This window comes from Theropithecus gelada, chromosome 1, assembly GCF_003255815.1.
Source record: "Theropithecus gelada isolate Dixy chromosome 1, Tgel_1.0, whole genome shotgun sequence".
NCBI classification, from domain to species: domain Eukaryota; kingdom Metazoa; phylum Chordata; class Mammalia; order Primates; family Cercopithecidae; genus Theropithecus; species Theropithecus gelada.
In genome coordinates, this window is record NC_037668.1 from 42,010,504 (window position 1) to 42,031,445 (window position 20,942).

At 42.9% G+C, this 20,942-nt stretch overlaps 1 protein-coding gene across 2 annotated transcripts in view; it reads left to right on the plus strand.

Annotated features, from left to right (window-relative positions):
* The window catches only part of PRDM2 (PR/SET domain 2), a 126,803-nt gene that overhangs the window by 67,676 nt on the left and 38,185 nt on the right, over positions 1–20,942 (plus strand). For both annotated transcript variants that reach the window (XM_025402686.1, XM_025402696.1), the window contains exons 7-8: positions 9,049–9,159; positions 14,373–18,762. In XM_025402686.1, the coding sequence (XP_025258471.1) occupies positions 9,049–9,159; positions 14,373–18,762 (4,501 nt within the window). The remainder of the gene's footprint in view (positions 1–9,048; positions 9,160–14,372; positions 18,763–20,942) is intronic.

Below are 20,942 nucleotides of genomic sequence, written 5' to 3' on the forward strand. Positions count from 1 at the left end.
TATCTTGTTGCATATTTATGTCAGATTTTTACTCCTTGAAAATATTTTAAAATGATGTTGTAGTTACTTCATCAGGATGCAGTATTGTAAAATTTGTCATGGGCTTTAAAGGGGGAAACATGATTTTCTTCTTAGCTGAGAGTAAGCAGTTCTCGAGGGTGTGGCCTTCTCCTCGGTTTTCAGGGTTGCCAGGCACTGGAAACACACCTCTTCTACAACACCTCCTGCTTTGGTTTTTTTCAGCCACAGGGGGCTGAGTCCGTAACTTGAATTAGGTTCTTTATTTTGTAGTTGCCTCTTCATTATTTAAGGTTTTCAGATTTTAGGTACATTTTTCAGGCTACTAAAAAAACATGAGAAAGAAACCTAGAAATTGATTATAAAGTAGAATAGGTCAGCAGCTTGTTTATATTTAATTATTCTCCCACATCGTTTTGTTCATGCCACAACACTTTTTGAGGCTCCAAAGAAGGTGAGGACACTTAATGCTTTCTTATCTTGAATTTGGTGTAGTTTATTTGGGAAGCCCTTTCTTAAGATTTGGAATTATCCAGTCAAAACCACTGAAAGCCTTTTTCTAACAACATAAAAGCTCCGACTCCCTTCCGATGGATCTTTGCTGTTCTCCCATCAGCCTGACATTTGGAAGAGTTAGGGGAGCCCGCGGCCTCCACAGCTGCAGAGGCTGTGCAGCAGCCCCCCGGTGGGAAGCAAGCATTTCAGGAATTTATACTGCAGTCTGCAGAACTGCAAAATCTAAAACTTTTCCATTGTTTCTGTTGGAAGCAAAACCTAGAGTTGTGTTTTAATACCATGAGCTACTTAAAATCAGAGAGGTTTTATTTTTATAATTTGCCTCCAGGATTACAGATAGTTCTTGGTGAGTTTAATTGCAGAAAAAGACTTGAAATTATGCCAAAGGAGCTTAACAGAATTTTTTACTGTCAGATAAGTTTCAAAGTTATTTTAAGTGAAAAAGGAAACTATAGAAAATGCATGGCATGTTACTTTTATAAAAACTAACTGTTGCAGCATCTTACTACTTCAGATCTATGGGGCTTGCTGTGCCACTGATCGCACAGTGACCAGTTGTAACAGCCACTTGTGATCCTCTGATAACCACCCCCACCCCCCTGCTGACCTTTCTGAAAGCATTTCTGGTTGAGGCACACTGGCCCCCATCAGTCCTTCTGCCCAAGTCTCCTAGTTCTTTTGTTAATGACATTTGATGACTTCCAGAGTACCAAGTCATTCTCTTACATTAAAGCATGCATTAAGAATATTGAAATGAACTGTTAATTCCTTATGGAAAGCTTAGTTTTAGGTATCCATTTCCAGCTTCTCTCTTCCTGTCATCAACCCAACTGCAGAATGTTAAACTACTAGGCACATATGCAGCAGAGCTCAGGTCTAATTCCAGTCGACCTTCCCCATCTCACACATAGCATCACTTGGCTGTTCTTTTTTTTTTTTTTGAGATGGAGTCTTGCTCTGTCGCCCTGACTGGAGTGCAGTGGCATGATCTAGGCTCACTGCAGCCTCCGCCTCCTGGGTTCATGTGATTATCCTGTCTCAGCCTCCTGAGTAGCTGGGATTACAGGCATGCCACCGAGCCTGGCTAATTTTTGTATTTTTAGTAGAGATGGGGTTTCACCATGTTGGTCAGGCTGGTCTCGAACTCCTGACCTTGTGATCTGCCTGCCTCGGCCTCCCAAAGTGTTGGGATTACAGGCATGAGCCACTGTGCCTGGTCGGCACTTGGCCATTCTTAAGATAACAACTTTGCCATTATCCATCGATTTCCCTTCCTTACCAACACAATCTATTACAGATTGTGATTTTTAAAACTTTTATAGGAGTCATTTCACATGTACTTTATACTTTTCTCCTCCCAGTTAAGCCTTTTCAACTTGCTTTGAGAACTCTAACTTTTCTCCAAACCAGATGTATCCTAAGTGATACTAGTGCCACAGCTGGCCTGCTGTCACAGAAGACACTTTTGACTTTGAAAAATTTGAGAGGCTGGATATTATAATGTATTGCTCATTCTTACTGAAATGCAGGTGACGGAGATGACCTTCAAGGCTTTTTTTGCTCCAGAGTGTTCTGGTTCTTCTCTGAGCCTTGAGCATAGTGAGTTCAACATTTACCCTGTTGCCTAGGGTCTGTGCCCTCAACTTAGTCATATGCTTTCATCAAAGCCTTTCTTCAACCTAATGTGAAAGCATGGTTCCAGTCTTCAGTTTCCTAGGAAGGGCCGTCTTATCCCGGGGGAGGAAGAAGAGGTTAAGACTCTGCAAAAGGGTGAGATTCTAGATGGTAGTGTCTTAAGGCTGGAAGGAGGAATTCTAAGAACGAAAGAATACCAAGTTGTCAAATGTGAAGGAGAAACTTGGGGCAAATAAAGCCCGAAGAACTGTTGGGTTTTGTAATTATGGTATTAGTGGTAACCATGGGAATTGGATTCCTGTAGAGAGGGTGGAAGTTCAGTTGCAAGGATGAAGGACTGATGGAGGGCAGAGGAACTGGAGGCAGCAGGCACAGCCCACCTTGGTGAGTTGGTATCAGCACTGTTGGGAAGCCCATGTCCTTGATGACCATTCATGGTACAGCTGTGGAAATCTCCCAGTTGGAGTCTTATCTGATTTGGAACCAACTGTGTGTCTGAGTAAGAGGATGAGCTCCCCGAGTGAAGATTGGATGGACCTAGCTTCTGTGCACAGATACTTAATTCTGATTTTATCCTTCAGAGTTGGATAGCTCCCCAGTGAGGAGGCAGCACATGTAGAGTTACATATAGTTTTAAATTTAATTCATTTAAATCACCAAATGCATGAGCCTTCACTGTTGTGATTAATTTTTCTTGTAACTTGAGCAGGCCTCCCAGAATTTTGCATTCTCTCTACTGCCTGAACATTTTAAAGTGAAACGTTATTCTCTAGAATTTCCTAGTGTGTCTGTCCAGTTTATTAGGATAGTAGAACATAGTCCAGACCTAGGTTAAATTTTGCATGCGATGCTTTAGGCAATTTTGGTTTTATAACTCATATCACAGGCATCAGCAGTATAATGCTATACATTGTCTTAGAAAATAGTCATTATGGCTGTTGAATGTCTTTGGTAGCTATTTCATTACAAAATCCAGTTTTGTTGATACTATTCAGTGGTGAATCATACTTGTTCAGATCAGGGTTCCATGCTATTGACTTGTTTCTGGCACAAGATAAAATAGAAATTTAAAAAAAAAAAAAGCGTTCCAATTTGATTGTTGCTTAAAAAAAAACAAAACAAAACAAAAAACAACTATAAATGCAGTTTAAATCTTCGTTTTGTTTTTGAGACAATCTCTGTCGCCCATGCTGGAGTGCAGTGGCATGATCATGGCTAACTGCAGCCTTGACCTTCTGGGCTCAAGTGATCCTCCCACCTCAGCCTCCCAAGTAGCTGGCACCATAGGCATACACCACCATGCACAGCTAATTTTTTCTTTTTTGATAGATACGGGAGTCTCACAGTGTTGCCCAGGCTGGTCTTGAGCCCCTAAGCTTAAGCAATCTGCCTACCTTGGCCTCCCAAAGTGCTAGGATTACAGGCATGAGCCACTGTGCCTGGCCAAGCAAGTCTTCATGCAACTTTTTTCACTTGCCCTTGAAACCAGTGAAATAATGGATGTAAAATGCTTTGTAAAGTAAGGTATGCTGCTGGATGCTGTGGCTACACCTGTAATCCCAGCACTTTGAGAGGCCAAGGCAAGAGGATTGCTACGTCCAGGAGTTCGAGACCAGCCTGGGCAACACAGCAAGTTCTTGTCTCTGCAAAAAAGAAACAAAATTTAGGCAGGCATGGTATCACATTCCTGTAGTTTCAGCTACATAGGAGGCTTGAGGCAGGAAGGAGCACCTGAGCCCAGGAAGTCGAGGCTGCAGTGAATCGAGATTGTGCCATTGCACTCTAGCCTGGATGACAGAGTGAGAGACAGAGTAAGACCCTGTCTCAAAAGAAAAAAAAAAGTATGCATATTAAGTCATTATTGATATTAAGAATTAACTGTAAGAGAAAGATCATTTTTAACATTTTGTCCTTGAGTTTTTTGTTTGTTTGTTTGTTTGTTTTAGACGGAGTCTCACTCTGTTGCCCAGGCTGGAGTCCAGTGGCGCCATCTTGGCTCACTGCAAGCTCCACCTCCCAGGTTCACGCCATTCTCCTGCCTCGGCCTCCCAAGTAGCTGGGACTAGACTGCGGGCACCCGCCACCACACCTGGCTGGTTTTTTGTAGTTTTAGTAGAGAATGGGTTTCACTGCATTAGCCGGGATGGTCTTGATCTCCTGACTTTGTGATCCACCTGCCTCGGCCTCCCAAAGTGCTGGGATTACAGGCGTGAGCCACCATGCCTGGCCTTCTTTTTTTTTTTGTTAAGATGGAGTTTTGCTCTTGTCATTCAGGCTGGAATGCAGTGGCATTATCTTGGCTCACCGCAACCTCCACCTCCCGGGTTCAAGTGATTCTCCTGCCTCAGCCTCCCAAGTAGCTGGGATTACAGGTGCCCTCCACCATGGCTGGCTAATTTTTGTATTTTTAGTAGAGATGGGGTTTCACCCACTGTGTTGGCTAGGCTGGTCTCGAACTCCTAACCTCAGGTGATCTGCCTGCCTCGGCCTCCCAAAGTGCTAGGATTACAGGTGTGACCCACTGCTCCCGGCCCTTGAGTTTTCATTCTGGCTTTACAGCTACTGTAGTCGTGTGGCATTGGGCAGATTATTTCACATCTCTGCTCTTTGGGTGTCTCCCTTGTAAAGTGATTTATGCATTGGGACTTTGGGGGCTTCTAGCAAAATGGATCCATTAAGTGGTAGGGGCATCAGTTTTAGAATAAGGGCACAGTACAGGCCCAAGAATGAATACACTACATTGGTCTTACTCTCAGCAACTAAGTACACAGTTAAACATTAATTTTGGTATGTGAGCAACTTGATGCAGTAGGTAACTGCTGTTTTCCTTCTGTTGCATTCAGTCTCTCATCTTGATGTATTCCTTTCTTTTCCTCATGCACATGGTGGTGTTCTGTCCCTCTGCTGTTCTTGTCATCATTTCCATTTCACTTTCCTTGTGTTTCATTCCTCTGTCTTTCTTGTCTAGAACAAGCGGAGCAGCCAGCTGGCAGTAGCACCCTGTAGGACCCCCAGGACCCGATGGTAAGTGCACTTGTGTGCTTGCCAGGCTCCCAGTGGCTCCTGCTCCTCTGCTTCACAGAGAGAAGCTCACAAATTCCATCTCCTCTTTGTAAATGTCCTTATGGGTTTAGTTTTTTTCTTTTAATTTGATGACATATAGGACAGAAATCAGGTGTCAGAAGAAATCAGTACTGGTTTAAGGAAATGTGGCAGGTTCCACCACCTGTTGCTGCAATATTTGGAGGTTGTGAGGGACACCAAGCATGTGTATGTGTGGGCAGGACCCCTGGTTCTGCTTTCTGTTCTGCCATAGACTAATTAGTCCCCCTCTGGCCCTGGCCTTCACTTTCTCCCACGAAATTGAAGGCAGGACAGGTGATTTCCATAGTTCCTTTATCCTAGTCTAAGGCTGTCATGACGAGAAGTAACTTAACAGATGGTTCTCATGAAGATTGAGAACATTGTTTCAGGTGTCAGATAATCTCAATTCCATGATAGACTCGTGATACACTCAGTTCCTTGATAAACTAAGTCTGTTGGTGTTCACCAAATTTAGTTTGGTGGTAAATTTAGATCTTTATTGCTTCATTTTAGAATTGGCTTATTAGTGTTATTCAAGCACTTTTTGTAATTTTTAATACGTATATAGACTGTTAAGTTTCACAGGTCTTTAGTGACACAGAAATGCATTGGTCTAGCCCAGTGGTTCTTAACCTGAGGAAATCTCCCCAGGGGACATCTGGCCATGTCTAGAGACTTTGGATTGTCACAATTAGAAGCGGGGTACCACTAGCATCTACTAAATAGAGGCTACAGGTGCTGTTAAACATCTTCCAGTGCATCAGACAGCCCACCCCACAGCCAAGGATTGATTATCTGGCCCAGATGTCGTTCGTGGTGTGGTTGAGGCACCCGTAGCGGTCTGTGGCGGGATACCTTCCTTAGTCCTCTGATAGGATACAGGAGATGTACCTACTACAAATGGCTTCTACTCATAGTGGATTAGGTTTCCAGGGTCATGACTTTTAAAGAGGACACCTGGGGAGAGAAAAGGGAGTTCTCACTGATTAGTTTTGGTTGTCCAAAAAAGGAATTTGACATTTAGAGTCAGCTAGGTGCTCTAACGTTCTTGTTATAAAACTTAAAATAGCACTTTACCTTTTAGATAGTATGTGATTTCGAGTGCATCTTAATGGTATTAAGATTGTACTTCCTTTTGTTAAGATTTCATCTAGACATTTTACTTATTTAATACTCTGTTTACATATAGAACAGTGTACTTTGCTGTTTATATGACCTACAGACTGGGTTTGTACAGCACTTGGGAGGTTGTGGAAAAATCTTTGCATTTCTTTTGCAAGTGATTGTATTACAGCAAATTGACATCTGTTTTTCTATTAAATTTTACAGTGTGGCCCTTCTTTAAATGTGTGTAAGGTTTATGCGAGGAGTGAAGGTTTACATTACACCTCTCTTTTAATTTATTGTAAAAGCTCATACTAAGTACTAAGGAAATGATCAGTAAAAAAAAGGGCACATTCCTTGGCCTGTTTGGGGCGCCTGAGGGGGTATGTCTTATAAAAATGTCATTGGATTCAGGGAAAAAGTTTCTGAATATGATTTTTGAATCTGTGGGCTACGCCAGGAACTCTTTCTTCACATGGTCATAAAAGAAGCCATGGATTTCCTCACACATCAGTTGCAGCACAGAGAAGTTATGTCAGTAGTCATTTATATTTGTATTATGGATGTGTTTGGGCAATGAGCATTTTGTTTGCTATCAGTAATCTAATATGGGCTGAGCATTACACACAGACAGAACTAGCTTATGTCATAAGTGTAAGAGAACTGATGGAAAGGAGGTAGAATCCAAATTCCCTTAAAACTGGATCCCTGAAGAACCTTTGTCATTATCTGATTTAGACAAAGTGCTGTTAAGTTGACAGAGGGAGAAAGAATCACAAGAGGAGGTTATGCCTGTGGAAAGGTGCTTAGATGTTTGTGCCCCTTATGGAGGGAGATTGGCTTATAATTCCTCACCTGGAGACACGTGTTAGTCAGCTCTGTGCAGATCCTTCACTCTTGTTACCACGGGAGTGTGGTCCCAGTAAAGTGTGTGTTTGTTTCTTGCGTTCCATTTTAAGTGCCTTTGGAAGTGAATGGATAGACAGGCTATCAGGAATGTATTTGCTCAAACCCTTATAAATGTAGTGGCAAAAAAATCGGATTTCCTATGGGCTGAAGAATTAGGTGTTTAGGCCGAGCGCGGTGGCTCACGCCTGTAATCCCAGCGCTTTGGGAGGCCGAAGCAGGCAGATCATGAGGCCAGGAGATTGAGACCATCCTGGCTAACACGGTGAAACCTCGTCTCTATTAATAATACAGAAAATTAGCCGGGTGTAGTGGCAGGTGCCTGTAGTTCCCAGCTACTCGGGAGGCTGAGGCAGGAGAATGGCGTGAACTTGCGAGGTGGAGCTTGCAGTGAGCTGAGATCGTACCACTGCACTCCAGCCTGGGCGACAGAGTAAGACTCCGTCTCAAAAAAAAAAAAAATATGTGTTTAAAATGGTGTTTTAGAATTTGCGTTTTAAGACTAACAAGCAAAATGACTGTTAAGGTTATTTTTCAAATTTTTTATCAAAATCTGGTGGTGTTTTTTAGGGTTTGTTTTTACTTTGTATTGTACTTGATGTGTCTACTTTTAATCTAGATGTTTTCAATGATGCTGTTTTATGTCTCTGACCTCATTTTTGTTTGTTTACAGTTTTAGCTAATTATGCTTCCTGGTAGTGATTCTCTGTTATGGAGAATATAACTTTATGTGTGTATAGCAGCTTTAAGTCGTTTTTAGTTTGATTTTACTGATGCAGAGATAAAAAGTGTCAGAGGCTTGTAGTTTTGGAAGCTGGTGGAGGTTTGTCTGGGGGAGAGCAGTGGAGAAAAAGGATTGTTAGGGAAGAATGGGGATCTGTCTGGATCTGAAGACTGTGAAACACCAGCTTCCAGAAAAATAGAAATCTGGTAATTAAAAAATGTAAAAGAAAGGTTAAAAATTCTGGTTAAATCCTAAAGAAACTGGGCTTCTGACTTCTTCAGTATAATTACTCCTATAGATAATTGTTTCTTATCTTCATGACTTGAGTTCGTTGTTCCAGCTTATCAGAATGATGTTGCAATTTAATCTTACCTTCTAAACGTATGGTATCACTTGGAATGCAGTCAGTGTTTCTGAATTCCATCCTCTGAATTGTTAATGAAATATTGACCTGGGCTGGACCTAGTCAGATCCCTCAGGGCTCTCAGAGTGCCATGCTGGTGGACGGTGAATTATTCATAATTACTCTGAATTTGGTATTTAAGCCATTGTGAATGTGTATCTTTTGAAATTCAGCAGAATCTCTGCTTCTCTTGTTTTGCTTCCAACAATTATGGGTAATCATGTCTTAGTTAAAAGGGCCCCAGGTTATAACATTGTTTTTCTCTAATATGCTTCTTACAAATAGTCAGTCCCTATTAACTATGTGGCATTGAAATTCAATGCTATTACTAATTTTCCTTTGACATCAATAGTAACTTTTTGAGAATACCTTACCTCATAATTTGATGGTCATTATAGCTATGAAGGGAACTAATGCCCAAGATTCTCAAAAATACAAGATTGATGGGTTTCTTTCTTTTCCCCTCTGTCATCATTTACCTGTATAACATAGTATTTATAGTCATGATTCATTCCTTTCTTTAGGAATCCAAAGTGATAATTGCCCAGGAATATACAGTGTGCTTGATTGGATTAATAATTGTCTTCTTCAGTAATTCAGAATAACACATGAGCGAATGAAAGAATAAATGAATAAATAAATAAAAATTGTGTTTCAGGGAAGAAAAAATCCCAGGAAAATAAAAACAAAGGAAACAAAATCCAAGACATACAACTGAAGACAAGTGAGCCAGATTTCACCTCTGCAAATATGAGAGATTCTGCAGAAGGTAAGCTTGTGATATTGGCCTGGTCTGAATTGAGTATATATGTACCCAGTGAATTTAACTTTGTGTCTCCTTGTGTTGTCCTTCTGAGAATCATTTAGGATCTTTACGAGGTTAAACAGCAAAAAAGCTGCCTAAATTTAATATGGTAAGCTGAGCCTTCTATATGCTACCTTCCCTTCAAACAATTATGAAAGACTTTTCTTCTTAAAAATGAACTTGTTCCCTTGTTAAAATAAAATGAGACCAAGTGTGGTGGCTTACGCCTGTAATCCCAGCTCTTTGGGAGGCTGAGCCAGAAGAATCTCTTGAGGCCAGGAGTTTGAGACCAGCTTGGGCAACATAGTGAGACCCTGTTTCTAGAAAAGAAAATGAAATAAGAACATTCACTAAGATGATGGCATGTGCCTGTAGTCCTGGCTACAGGCGGGGGGATCACTGGTGCCCAGGAGTTTGAGGCTATTGAGCTGTGATCCCCCTCACTGTACTCCAGCCTGGGTAACAGAGTGAGACTCTGTCTCTAAAAAAAATAAAAATGATAATAAAATGAAACATATGATTGCATTTAAAAATAGCATAAAGTTCAAAACCATCAAAAAATAGTGATAGCAAAAGGACATGAGGAGGCTCCTGAGGTGCTTGTTGTTTTCTGTTACTCATCTGTGGAATGGTCACATGGGTATATATATTTAGTGAACATTTTATCTTGCTGTATATATACTTAACTATTTGTACACTTTAATACATGGATGTTTTATACTGCAAATTAAGCATTTACTTAAAATATCAAAGATCTTTGATTTTTGTATAACAGAACAAAAAGTGTACAGAATGAAGTGTGTTTCTGTTTTTTGTTAGAATTTAAATTCTTATTTTCTCTCTTCGTGTTTCTCCCCTTAAAATTTTCTCCTTTATAGTCCCTCTGCTGATTAATATTCTAGGCCTGCTGTGACGTAAGAATCCAACCAAGAGGCATGGAATGAAAGTCAGAAAGACAGCTTGCCCTGTGCTCATTGCAGTTGGGCCACCATATTGAGACTATTAATACAGAAGGGAAGGAGGTGTGTCTTAATTTGCCATGGGCAAATTTTCGCAGATCGGAGCTTACTCGAGTTGTTTATAGTGACCCAAGTAGGCAAATTTCAGAAGACAGATTTGTGACTCTTTAAGAAATATTTGTAGAGGAAAATAACCAAAATATTTTGGATGCCTTTCATAACCATTTTTAAGCACTGTTTGTGATGATAACATTCATAAAAGATTATAATTTTCTGTGCCATTTTATGAAGCAAGAATAGTCAAATTCATTTCCCAGAGTCTTAAAACTAAGTTCTGCCTCCTTATTGCAGATTTGCCGAGAGTTTTTTTTGAACAACAAAAATTAGAAAGGAACCTTACTACCTTTGGTGGCAGAATTAGAAAACAGGTTCAACAGTCGTCTACTCCCCTTGAGTAATTCAAGACAATTATTTTTCTCCTGATGCAACATCAGGTCCCATGAAAAATGACACTTGCTGGCCCGGCGCGGTGGCTCACGCCTGTAATCCTAGCACTTTGGGAGGCTGAGGCAGGTGGATCACAAGGTCAGGAGCTCGAGACCATCCTGGCTAACACGGTGAAATCCCGTCTCTACTAAAAATACAAAAAATTAGCCGGGCGTGGTGGTGGGCGCCTGTAGTCCCAGCTACTTGGGAGGCTGAGACAGGAGAATAGCGTGAACCTGGGAGGTGGAGCTTGCAGTGAGCTGAGATCGCGTCCCTGCAATCCAGCCTGGGAGACAGAGCGAGACTCCGTCTCAAAAAAAAAAAAAAAGAAAAGAAAAGAAAAGAAAAATGACACTTGCTCTTTATCCCCCAGTATGTGGCACAGCTGGTCAAAGTGGGGTCGTAGGCTTCCCCTGAATGTTCTGCATTGTCCTCAGCTAATGGTCTGTATCATGAGCCAACAGTTCAGACTCTTCTTTGTGCTCCCAAACCTCCCTTTATGTTAAAACTCCACAGATCACATCAAGTGCGTGGACCCACTCTGGCATGGGCCGTACTTGTTAATAGAGCTGGTTGGTCTTTGGTTTATATTACTTTGGACAGTTTTAAATCTGGGATTGTTTACCAGTCATGGGGAAAGACATTTTTTCCCCATCAAAAGAAGCCATAGATTTTGACTGAAAATGAAGTGTATTAGGAAATTTCTGAGCCTTAGAATTGCATTTTCTGTTGTCTCATTTCAACTCTTTTGGCAGTATTCTGGGTCTCTATTGAAAATGTCTTTGAAAAGAGAGGTAGCTCCTAATTTGAAATACATTACTACCATCGAATGACTGGTTGCCCAGTTTGTGGAAAGCTCATGGAATTTATGAAATTAGTCTAGGGGGAGAGAAGGCTGTTTCTGTTTGGAAACAGAAACCTCATTGCTAGTAAATGTAGTAGCAGATGGGAAAAATTAGTTCCCCATATTCCTGGGAAACAGCAAGGGGGCTAGGACTGAATAAGTGAGCTTGTATGAATAGTACCTGGCATTGACCTCTTCCCCACTGTGTCCACACAGTCCACGTGTCCAGTAGCAGGCCTCTCGGATCATGAGGGTCTGGCTGCTCTTTTCTGCCTCCACTGCTTCTTTGCCTTTCCTTCTTAGCACAGCAGCCAGCATCTCCATTCTCATTCCGCTCGGCCAGTCTTGCTCCTCAGCCTCCAGTGATGACCTTCCCCCATCCTTTCACCCACCCTGCAGCTGAATCTCCCAGATGGCACTCTCCTGCTTTCAAATACCTTCAGCGGCTCCCCACTGTCCCCAGATAAGTCCACATTAATTTATAATGTTCTCTATGTTTTGATTCTTCTCTGCTTGCTTTTCCTGTTCTGTCCTTAATTCTTGTATCCTTCAGGTTCAGTCTGCTTAGCCCTTTCTCTAAGAATCCTTTCCTGATTAATCAAGCCCGTGTGACATGCTTCCGTACCACACTTACTTCCATAAACACAGCCATTAATGTTCTATAGTTTCGTTGCCTTCCTGCTTGTGTGTGGCTTCTATGAAAGTGAAGCTGTTTGTGGGTAAGGATCTTGACAGTCTTGTTTACCTAGTACTGGCAGATAGTGGGTGCTAAGTCAGTATTTGCAAGTGCCTGGGGGAACAGCCAGGTAATGTAGCCTGGAGAAGAAGTCAGAATAGCTCTGCCTGCTCCACGGAGCCTTTCTTAACTCTCCTAGTGCCTGCAGTAGAGGGGCCCGGTTCTGCAGTGCAGGAAGTGGGACTGTCACGACAGCAGCATTGGGGACCATTCCTACTAGCACGAAACCATGATTATAGCTTCTGTCTTTAAGAATCCTGTTGTCCCTGTGTTTTCTTCCAGTCTCTTCTGCATTTCTTTTTCTTTACAGCTAAATTTGAAAGAGTTGCTAATAGTTTCCCTGTCTCTCCTGTCTCCTTCCATTCTCCTAGGAACTCTGTTAGGCATTTGTCCCCACCACTCCACTTGCTGTCGCAATCACCAGACCTCTGCCTTGGCAGATGGAATGTTCCATTCTCAGTCCTTATCCAACCCAGCAGGAGTTCTGAACACAGCTGATCATTCCCTCCGTGAAGCAGTTTGTTTACTTAGCCGAAGGGCCACCACTCTCTTGCTTCTCCAGTTACCTCACTGGCCTTTCCCCCAGCCTCAGTTGTGGAGTCATCTGGGACGCAGTCGTCTCATCCCTCTTCTGCCTGTGTTCACTTGCCAGGTGACCTCATCCAGTCCGATACCTTCTCTGGCCTTCTCTAGGATTTTGAAATTTCTAGGCCAGCCTCTTTATTGAATTCCAGATTCATATAAAGCTGTCTACTTAATGTATTCAGGTACCTTAAACTCTAGCACGTCTGAAGTAAGCTCTTGATTTCCCCCACAACATGCACATGCACATGCACACAGACCATAGTTGCTTCTCTTGTGGTCTTCAACATTTTATTAGCCAGGATTATCGCAGTTCTGTGGAATGTTGTCTTCTCTGTCACCACGACCAGTCAGCAGGCGCATTGTCAACTTCATCACCAAAGTATATCCAGAGCACTTGTAGTCCCGCCCTGCTGCCACCCCTGTGCCACCATCCTGCCTCTCCTGGAGGATGCAGTGGGCCCCGTCTTGTCCATCTGCCTCCACCCTTGTCACCTAGGGTTCACTATCTTCCTTGTAGTAACCAGAGTGATTCTCTTGAATACAAATCAGATTATATATTTCTATCTGGTAGCCTGCCGTTTTCACTCAGAGTAAAGGCCAGCAGCCTGCAGGGGCTTGTGTAAGTAGGCCCCTGTTTGCATCTCCAGTCTTATCTCCTGCCCTCACTTTCCCCAGCTTCCCCACCTCACCTCACTGACGTCTTTGCTGTTCTTTGAACGCATCTAGTATGTTCTTGACTCAGTGCTTATGCATTTTGAGGGTTCCTCTATCGAGTAGGGCTCCCCCCCCCCCCGCCCCAGTATTTGCATGCCTCATTTTCCTTAGGTCTCTCCTCCACTGTCACCTTCTAAGCAAGTCCTTCCATGACCGCCTTCTACCACCCACCTCAGGTGGGCTTGGCCTGGGGACTCCAAAGTGACTGCAGATTTCTGTTCCCTTCAGTGAGATGCTCCTGAGTTCTTAATAACTTGGCTAGGCTTAGAAGAGATGATCTCCAAAGATTATCTAGCTTGAAAAACTTCTGATTACATGATTCTGGAAAATGTGCTAGCTTCTGAATATAACGTTTTAGTTAAGAAGGAGAGAGGATCATTTACTCCAGACAGACTCACAAGGATCTAACCTGGTGATATGTCTGGTAATGAACTATTTCCAGTTTGGAATCATGAGAAATTAGAATTTACAACTACTCTCCTAAAATGTAGTTTACTCCAACACAATTTTAAACACTGCAGTTTCTGTAAACAGAGTTGTGTGTATGTGCAACTAAACACAAAACCCCAGCTCCACATGGACATCCTTGTCTATTGCGTTCGTGTATGTATCCTCACTGCTGGGAATATTGCCTGGTATGTAGCTGGTACTCTGAATACTTGTTGAATGAATGGATGAATGAAATGGATTCATATCCAATACAACTTTATCAATTAAGTATATAAAATAGAAGTAATTTATTGTTCCTCATCATCTCCCTCATGTTTTAGGTGGTAAGAGAAATCACTTGAATCATATAAATTATTCACCAAGTAGCTGGTTTCCCATGCTTCTGCTTCCATGTGCTTTCTAGGTCCTAAAGAAGACGAAGAGAAGCCTTCAGCCTCAGCACTTGAGCAGCCGGCCACCCTCCAGGAGATTCCTCCAGAACTAGCAACCCCTGCCCCTGCCTGGGAGCCACAGCCAGAACCAGACGAGCGATTAGAAGCAGCAGATTGTGAGGTGAATGATTTGGGGGAAGAGGAGGAGGAGGAAGAGGAGGAGGATGAAGAAGAAGAAGATGATGATGAGTTGGAAGAAGAGGGGGAAGAAGAAGCCAGCATGCCAAATGAAAGTTCTGTGAAAGAGCCAGAAATACGGTGTGATGAGAAGCCAGAAGATTTATTAGAGGAACCAAAAACAACTTCAGAAGAAACTCTTGAAGACTTCTCAGAGGTAGCACCTGCCATGCAAATCCCCAGAACTAAAGAAGAGGCCAATGGTGATGTATTTGAAACGTTTATGTTTCCATGTCAGCATTGTGAAAGGAAGTTTACAACCAAACAGGGGCTTGAGCGTCACATGCATATCCATATATCCACCATCAATCATGCTTTCAAATGTAAGTACTGTGGGAAAGCCTTTGGCACACAGATTAACCGGCGGCGGCATGAGCGGCGCCACGAAGCAGGGTTAAAGCGGAAACCCAGCCAAACACTACAGCCGTCAGAGGACCTGGCTGATGGCAAAGCATCTGGAGAAAACGTTACTTCAAAAGATGAGTTGAGTCCTCCCAGTCTTGGGCCAGACTGTCTGATCATGAATTCAGAGAAGGCTTCCCAAGACACAGTAAATTCTTCTGTTGTAGAAGAGAATGGGGAAGTTAAAGAACTTCATCCGTGCAAATATTGTAAAAAGGTTTTTGGAACTCATACTAATATGAGACGGCATCAGCGTAGAGTTCACGAACGCCATCTGATTCCCAAAGGTGTACGGCGAAAAGGAGGCCTTGAAGAGCCCCAGCCTCCAGCAGAACAGGCCCAGGCCACCCAGAACGTCTATGTACCAAGCACAGAGCCAGAGGAGGAAGGGGAAGCAGATGACGTGTACATCATGGACATTTCTAGCAATATCTCTGAAAACTTAAATTACTATATTGATGGTAAAATTCAAACTAATAACAACACTAGTAACTGTGATGTGATTGAGATGGAGTCTGCTTCGGCAGATTTGTATGGTATAAATTGTCTGCTTACTCCAGTTACGGTGGAAATTACTCAAAATATAAAGACCACACAGGTCCCTGTAACAGAAGATCTTCCTAAAGAGCCTTCGGGCAGCACAAATAGTGAGGCCAAGAAACGGAGAACGGCGAGCCCGCCTGCACTGCCCAAAATTAAGGCCGAAGCAGATTCTGACCCCATGGCCCCCTCCTGCTCCTTAAGTCTTCCTCTTAGCATATCAACAACGGAGGCGGTGTCTTTCCATAAAGAGAAAAGTGTTTATTTGTCATCAAAGCTCAAGCAACTTCTTCAAACCCAAGATAAACTAACTCCTCCTGCAGGGATTTCAGCAACTGAAATAGCTAAATTAGGTCCTGTTTGTGTGTCTGCTCCTGCATCAATGTTGCCTGTGACCTCAAGTAGGTTTAAGAGGCGGACCAGCTCTCCTCCCAGTTCTCCACAGCACAGTCCTGCCGTTCGAGACTTTGGAAAGCCAAGTGATGGGAAAGCAGCGTGGACCGATGCAGTGCTGACTTCCAAAAAATCCAAATTAGAAAGTCATAGTGACTCACCAGCATGGAGTTTGTCTGGGAGAGATGAGAGAGAAACTGTGAGCCCTCCATGCTTTGATGAATATAAAATGTCTAAAGAGTGGACAGCCAGTTCTGCTTTTAGCAGTGTGTGCAACCAGCAGCCACTGGATTTATCCAGCGGTGTCAAACAGAAGACTGAGGGTACAGGCAAGACTCCAGTCCAGTGGGAATCTGTCTTAGATCTCAGTGTGCATAAAAAGCCTTGTAGTGACTCTGAAGGCAAGGAATTCAAAGAGAATCATTCAGTGCAGCCTACATGTAGTGCTGTAAAGAAAAGGAAACCAACCACCTGCATGCTGCAGAAGGTTCTTCTCAATGAATATAATGGCATCGATTTACCTGTAGAAAACCCTGCAGATATGACCAGGAGCCCAAGTCCTTGTAAATCCCTAGAAGCTCAGCCAGATCCTGACCTCGGTCCGGACTCTGGTTTCCCTGCCCCTACTGTTGAGTCCCCACCTGATGTTTGTCCTTCATCACCTGCCCTGCAGACACCCTCCCTTTCATCTGGTCAGCTGCCTCCTCTCTTGATCCCCACAGATCCCTCTTCCCCTCCACCCTGTCCCCCGGTATTAACTGTTGCCACTCCGCCCCCTCCCCTCCTTCCTACCGTACCTCTTCCAGCCCCCTCTTCCAGTGCATCTCCACATCCATGCCCTTCTCCACTCTCAAATGCCACTGCACAGTCCCCACTTCCAATTCTGTCCCCAACAGTGTCCCCCTCTCCCTCTCCCATTCCTCCTGTGGAGTCCCTGATGTCTGCCGCATCACCCGGGCCTCCAACACTTTCTTCTTCCTCCTCTTCATCTTCCTCCTCCTCTTCATTTTCTTCTTCATCTTCCTCCTCTTCTCCTTCTCCACCTCCTCTCTCCGCGATCTCATCTGTTGTTTCCTCTGGTGATAATCTGGAGGCTTCTCTCCCCATGATATCTTTCAAACAGGAGGAATTGGAGAATGAAGGTCTGAAACCCAGGGAAGAGCCCCAGTCTGCTGCTGAACAGGATGTTGTTCAGGAAACATTCAACAAAAACTTTGTTTGCAATGTCTGTGAATCACCTTTTCTTTCCATTAAAGATCTAACCAAACATTTATCTATTCATGCTGAAGAATGGCCCTTCAAATGTGAATTTTGTGTGCAGCTTTTTAAGGATAAAACGGACTTGTCAGAACATCGCTTTTTGCTTCATGGAGTTGGGAATATCTTTGTGTGTTCTGTTTGTAAAAAAGAATTTGCTTTTTTGTGCAATTTGCAGCAGCACCAGCGAGATCTCCACCCAGATAAGGTGTGCACACATCACCAGTTTGAAAGCGGGACTCTGAGGCCCCAAAACTTTACAGATCCCAGCAAGGCCCATGTAGAGCATATGCAGAGCTTGCCAGAAGATCCTTTAGAAACTTCGAAAGAAGAAGAGGAGTTAAATGATTCCTCTGAAGAGCTTTACACGACTATAAAAATAATGGCTTCTGGAATAAAGACAAAAGATCCAGATGTTCGATTAGGCCTCAATCAGCATTACCCAAGCTTTAAACCACCTCCATTTCAGTACCATCACCGTAACCCCATGGGGATTGGTGTGACAGCCACAAATTTCACTACACACAATATTCCACAGACTTTTACTACTGCCATTCGCTGCACCAAGTGTGGAAAAGGTGTCGACAACATGCCGGAGTTGCACAAACATATCCTGGCGTGTGCTTCTGCAAGTGACAAGAAGAGGTACACGCCTAAGAAGAACCCAGTACCATTAAAACAAACTGTGCAACCCAAAAATGGCGTGGTGGTTTTAGATAACTCTGGGAAAAATGCCTTCCGACGAATGGGACAGCCCAAAAGGCTAAACTTTAGTGTTGAGCTCAGCAAAATGTCCTCGAATAAGCTCAAATTAAATGCATTGAAGAAAAAAAATCAGCTTGTACAGAAAGCAATTCTTCAGAAAAACAAATCTGCAAAGCAGAAGGCTGACTTGAAAAATGCTTGTGAGTCATCCTCTCACATCTGCCCTTACTGTAATCGAGAGTTCACTTACATTGGAAGCCTGAATAAACATGCCGCTTTCAGCTGTCCCAAGAAACCCCTTTCCCCTCCCAAAAAAAAAGTTTCTCATTCATCTAAGAAAGGTGGACACTCATCACCTGCAAGTAGTGACAAAAACAGCAACAGCAACCACCGCAGACGGACAGCGGATGCGGAGATTAAAATGCAAAGCATGCAGACTCCGTTGGGCAAGACCAGAGCCCGCAGCTCAGGCCCCACCCAAGTCCCGCTCCCCTCCTCCTCCTTCAGGTCCAAGCAGAACGTCAAGTTTGCAGCTTCGGTGAAATCCAAAAAACCAAGCTCCTCCTCTTTAAGGAACTCCAGCCCGATAAGAATGGCCAAAATAACTCATGTTGAGGGGAAGAAACCTAAAGCTGTGGCCAAAAATCATTCTGCTCAGCTTTCCAGCAAAACATCGCGGAGCCTGCACGTGAGGGTACAGAAAAGCAAAGCCGTTTTACAAAGCAAATCCACCTTGGCGAGTAAGAGAAGAACAGACCGGTTCAATATAAAATCTAGAGAGCGGAGCGGGGGGCCAGTCACCCGAAGCCTTCAGCTGGCAGCTGCTGCTGACTTGAGTGAGAACAAGAGAGAGGACGGCAGCGCCAAGCAGGAGCTGAAGGACTTCAGGTAAGCCCAGGAGCTGGTGGGAGGGAAAGACTGGGAAGGCGACAGTATCCTTGCCTATGGGCGGTTTTTGGTTTCTTGTTGCTTTTTTTTTTTTTCCCCTCCCTGTAAAATTTCGACCTAAACACTGAAAGGAAATAGCTGTTGCATAAGTTAAAGGCATGAAGGGTCACTGCTTTGGCTGCTTTTAGAGATGAATAAATAGTTTTAATTTCAGACTTAGGACTCACAAAGTGGTGCCACTTCTTTAATATGGCCAGTTGTAAATTGAATTCGAAACTATAGAAAAGCTCTCAAAAGTACTCTTAAGAAAATATGAAATCCTCTCAAACTTCCTTTATGTCTTGGGTAATAGCTCAGTGTCACGTGTCTTATTTCCCGATCATAGGCCATTTCTTAGGTTAAGACGGGTCACTAAGTTCATTAGTAAACCTTGTTACAATCTTGTTTAATATTTCTGTGACTTCAGTATAGATCTAGTACCTGAGACTTTCTTTCATTGCCAATGCTTAAATATTAACAACTGATTGCATCGGTCAAAACAAAACATAGTCCTTTAAAAAGGCCTTAGTCCTGTCCGCCACCTCCTGAGCTCAGCCATAGGACAGTAAACAAGTCAGGTTCTGGTTGGGAAGCAGAGTAGGAGAGACGTGCTTGAAACTCCAAGCAGGACCCTTGGCGGCTCTTTCAGGCCGGTGTGATACCCAGGGCATGGCAGCCTCGTTTGTCAGTACCTTTGTCTCCTCATTAATGATAGAAGGATTTGTCTTAGATTTGAAGTGACTTTACTGCTTTATTGCCTGTGCTTCCTATATTAAGAACTGTTCTCAGTGACAGATGAAGAGAGAGGGCAGTGGTTGAATTTGTTACATTGGATTCTCAGACTTTCTAAGTCCTTTGTCCGAAGTGGATGTGTATTGGAATTCCTGCTGTTTCTTTCTGAATAGTTCAGTCTTGTGAAAATTACTCATCAGATAGCATTTCTGCAAAATACTTGTAAATCTTGTCTTTTCACGGTATGCCACCTGACTCTAGGCCTTCATGCTATAGCTTTTGGTATCTGAACATTCTTTGGTGTTTTAAGCAAGCGGAATTAGGGATCCTAAGTGTGGACGCGACTGCCATTCTGTAGAGGTCACGAGGACACAGGTGCCATTAGCTCTGCATAATTGATCAGGTAGAATTTTTAATGCTGGTGTGCCTTAAATCACAGCTAAAGATAGAGAAGAATCATTAACTCAGGCTGATTTGAATGATTTACTGTAGGATTAATGGATCAGATTTTTAAAAAACTACTTCATAAATGTGTTAAATATTTAGTTGCCATAGGTCTGACCAACACTTGGTCTCTGGCCACGGCACATACATAGGTAGCATCTTGGAGGTTAGCTCTGCTGAAAATAAGCACCTGTGTTATCAGTTGTCAAAACTGCTTGCCATTAGTAATTGAATTGTGCACCTGTTTGCGCTCAGTCTGTGTTCTGGAGGTGCCACACCAATAGGACATGATCAAATTGAATCCTTTTCCAGTTGCTTATATCTTCAACAGACAGAATGTGCCTTCATTTTCACAGATTGTACTATAAAACACCTCTCAGGTGGTTGATGCTTTAGAATGTACTGTTTCTATCCTTTTTGTCTTCAGTGTTATCTAAAAGAAGTGCTTGTTTTGTACTGGGCCCCACTTACACAGTTCAGGGTTAAAGTTGATTTGGAAAAATTAATTTCTGCAAAGAATAGCTGTCAGAGTGACTATAAATTTATCAAGTCTATTCAAATAGCCTCTACCCAGTGTCTTTTGAGTAACCTTTAAGACTACAGAGGACTAAAGTGCCTTAAAAATCATGTCTCTTCTTTGCTCCAGTTAATTTTCATTATTTTGCTTTGTTTGATAGTTAACAGTGGGTTACCTTGCTGGAGTGAAATTTGGCCTAAAAGGAAGCACAGAAGAATCAGATAAGAAAACATTGTATGGTCCTAACCGTGGACGGTAATGACAGGCATTGGTGGCAGCTCTGTGTGAGGTGCTGGAACTGTGCTGTGGACACATCTGTAGGTCAGGAATGTGATCCAAGGGTCCACTTACCAACTCACCATAAACCTGAGAAGTGTTCTTGGGAATTAGAAAACAAATATTCATCAAGATATATTTTGACTATCTGGACACAAAAGTGGGCATTTCT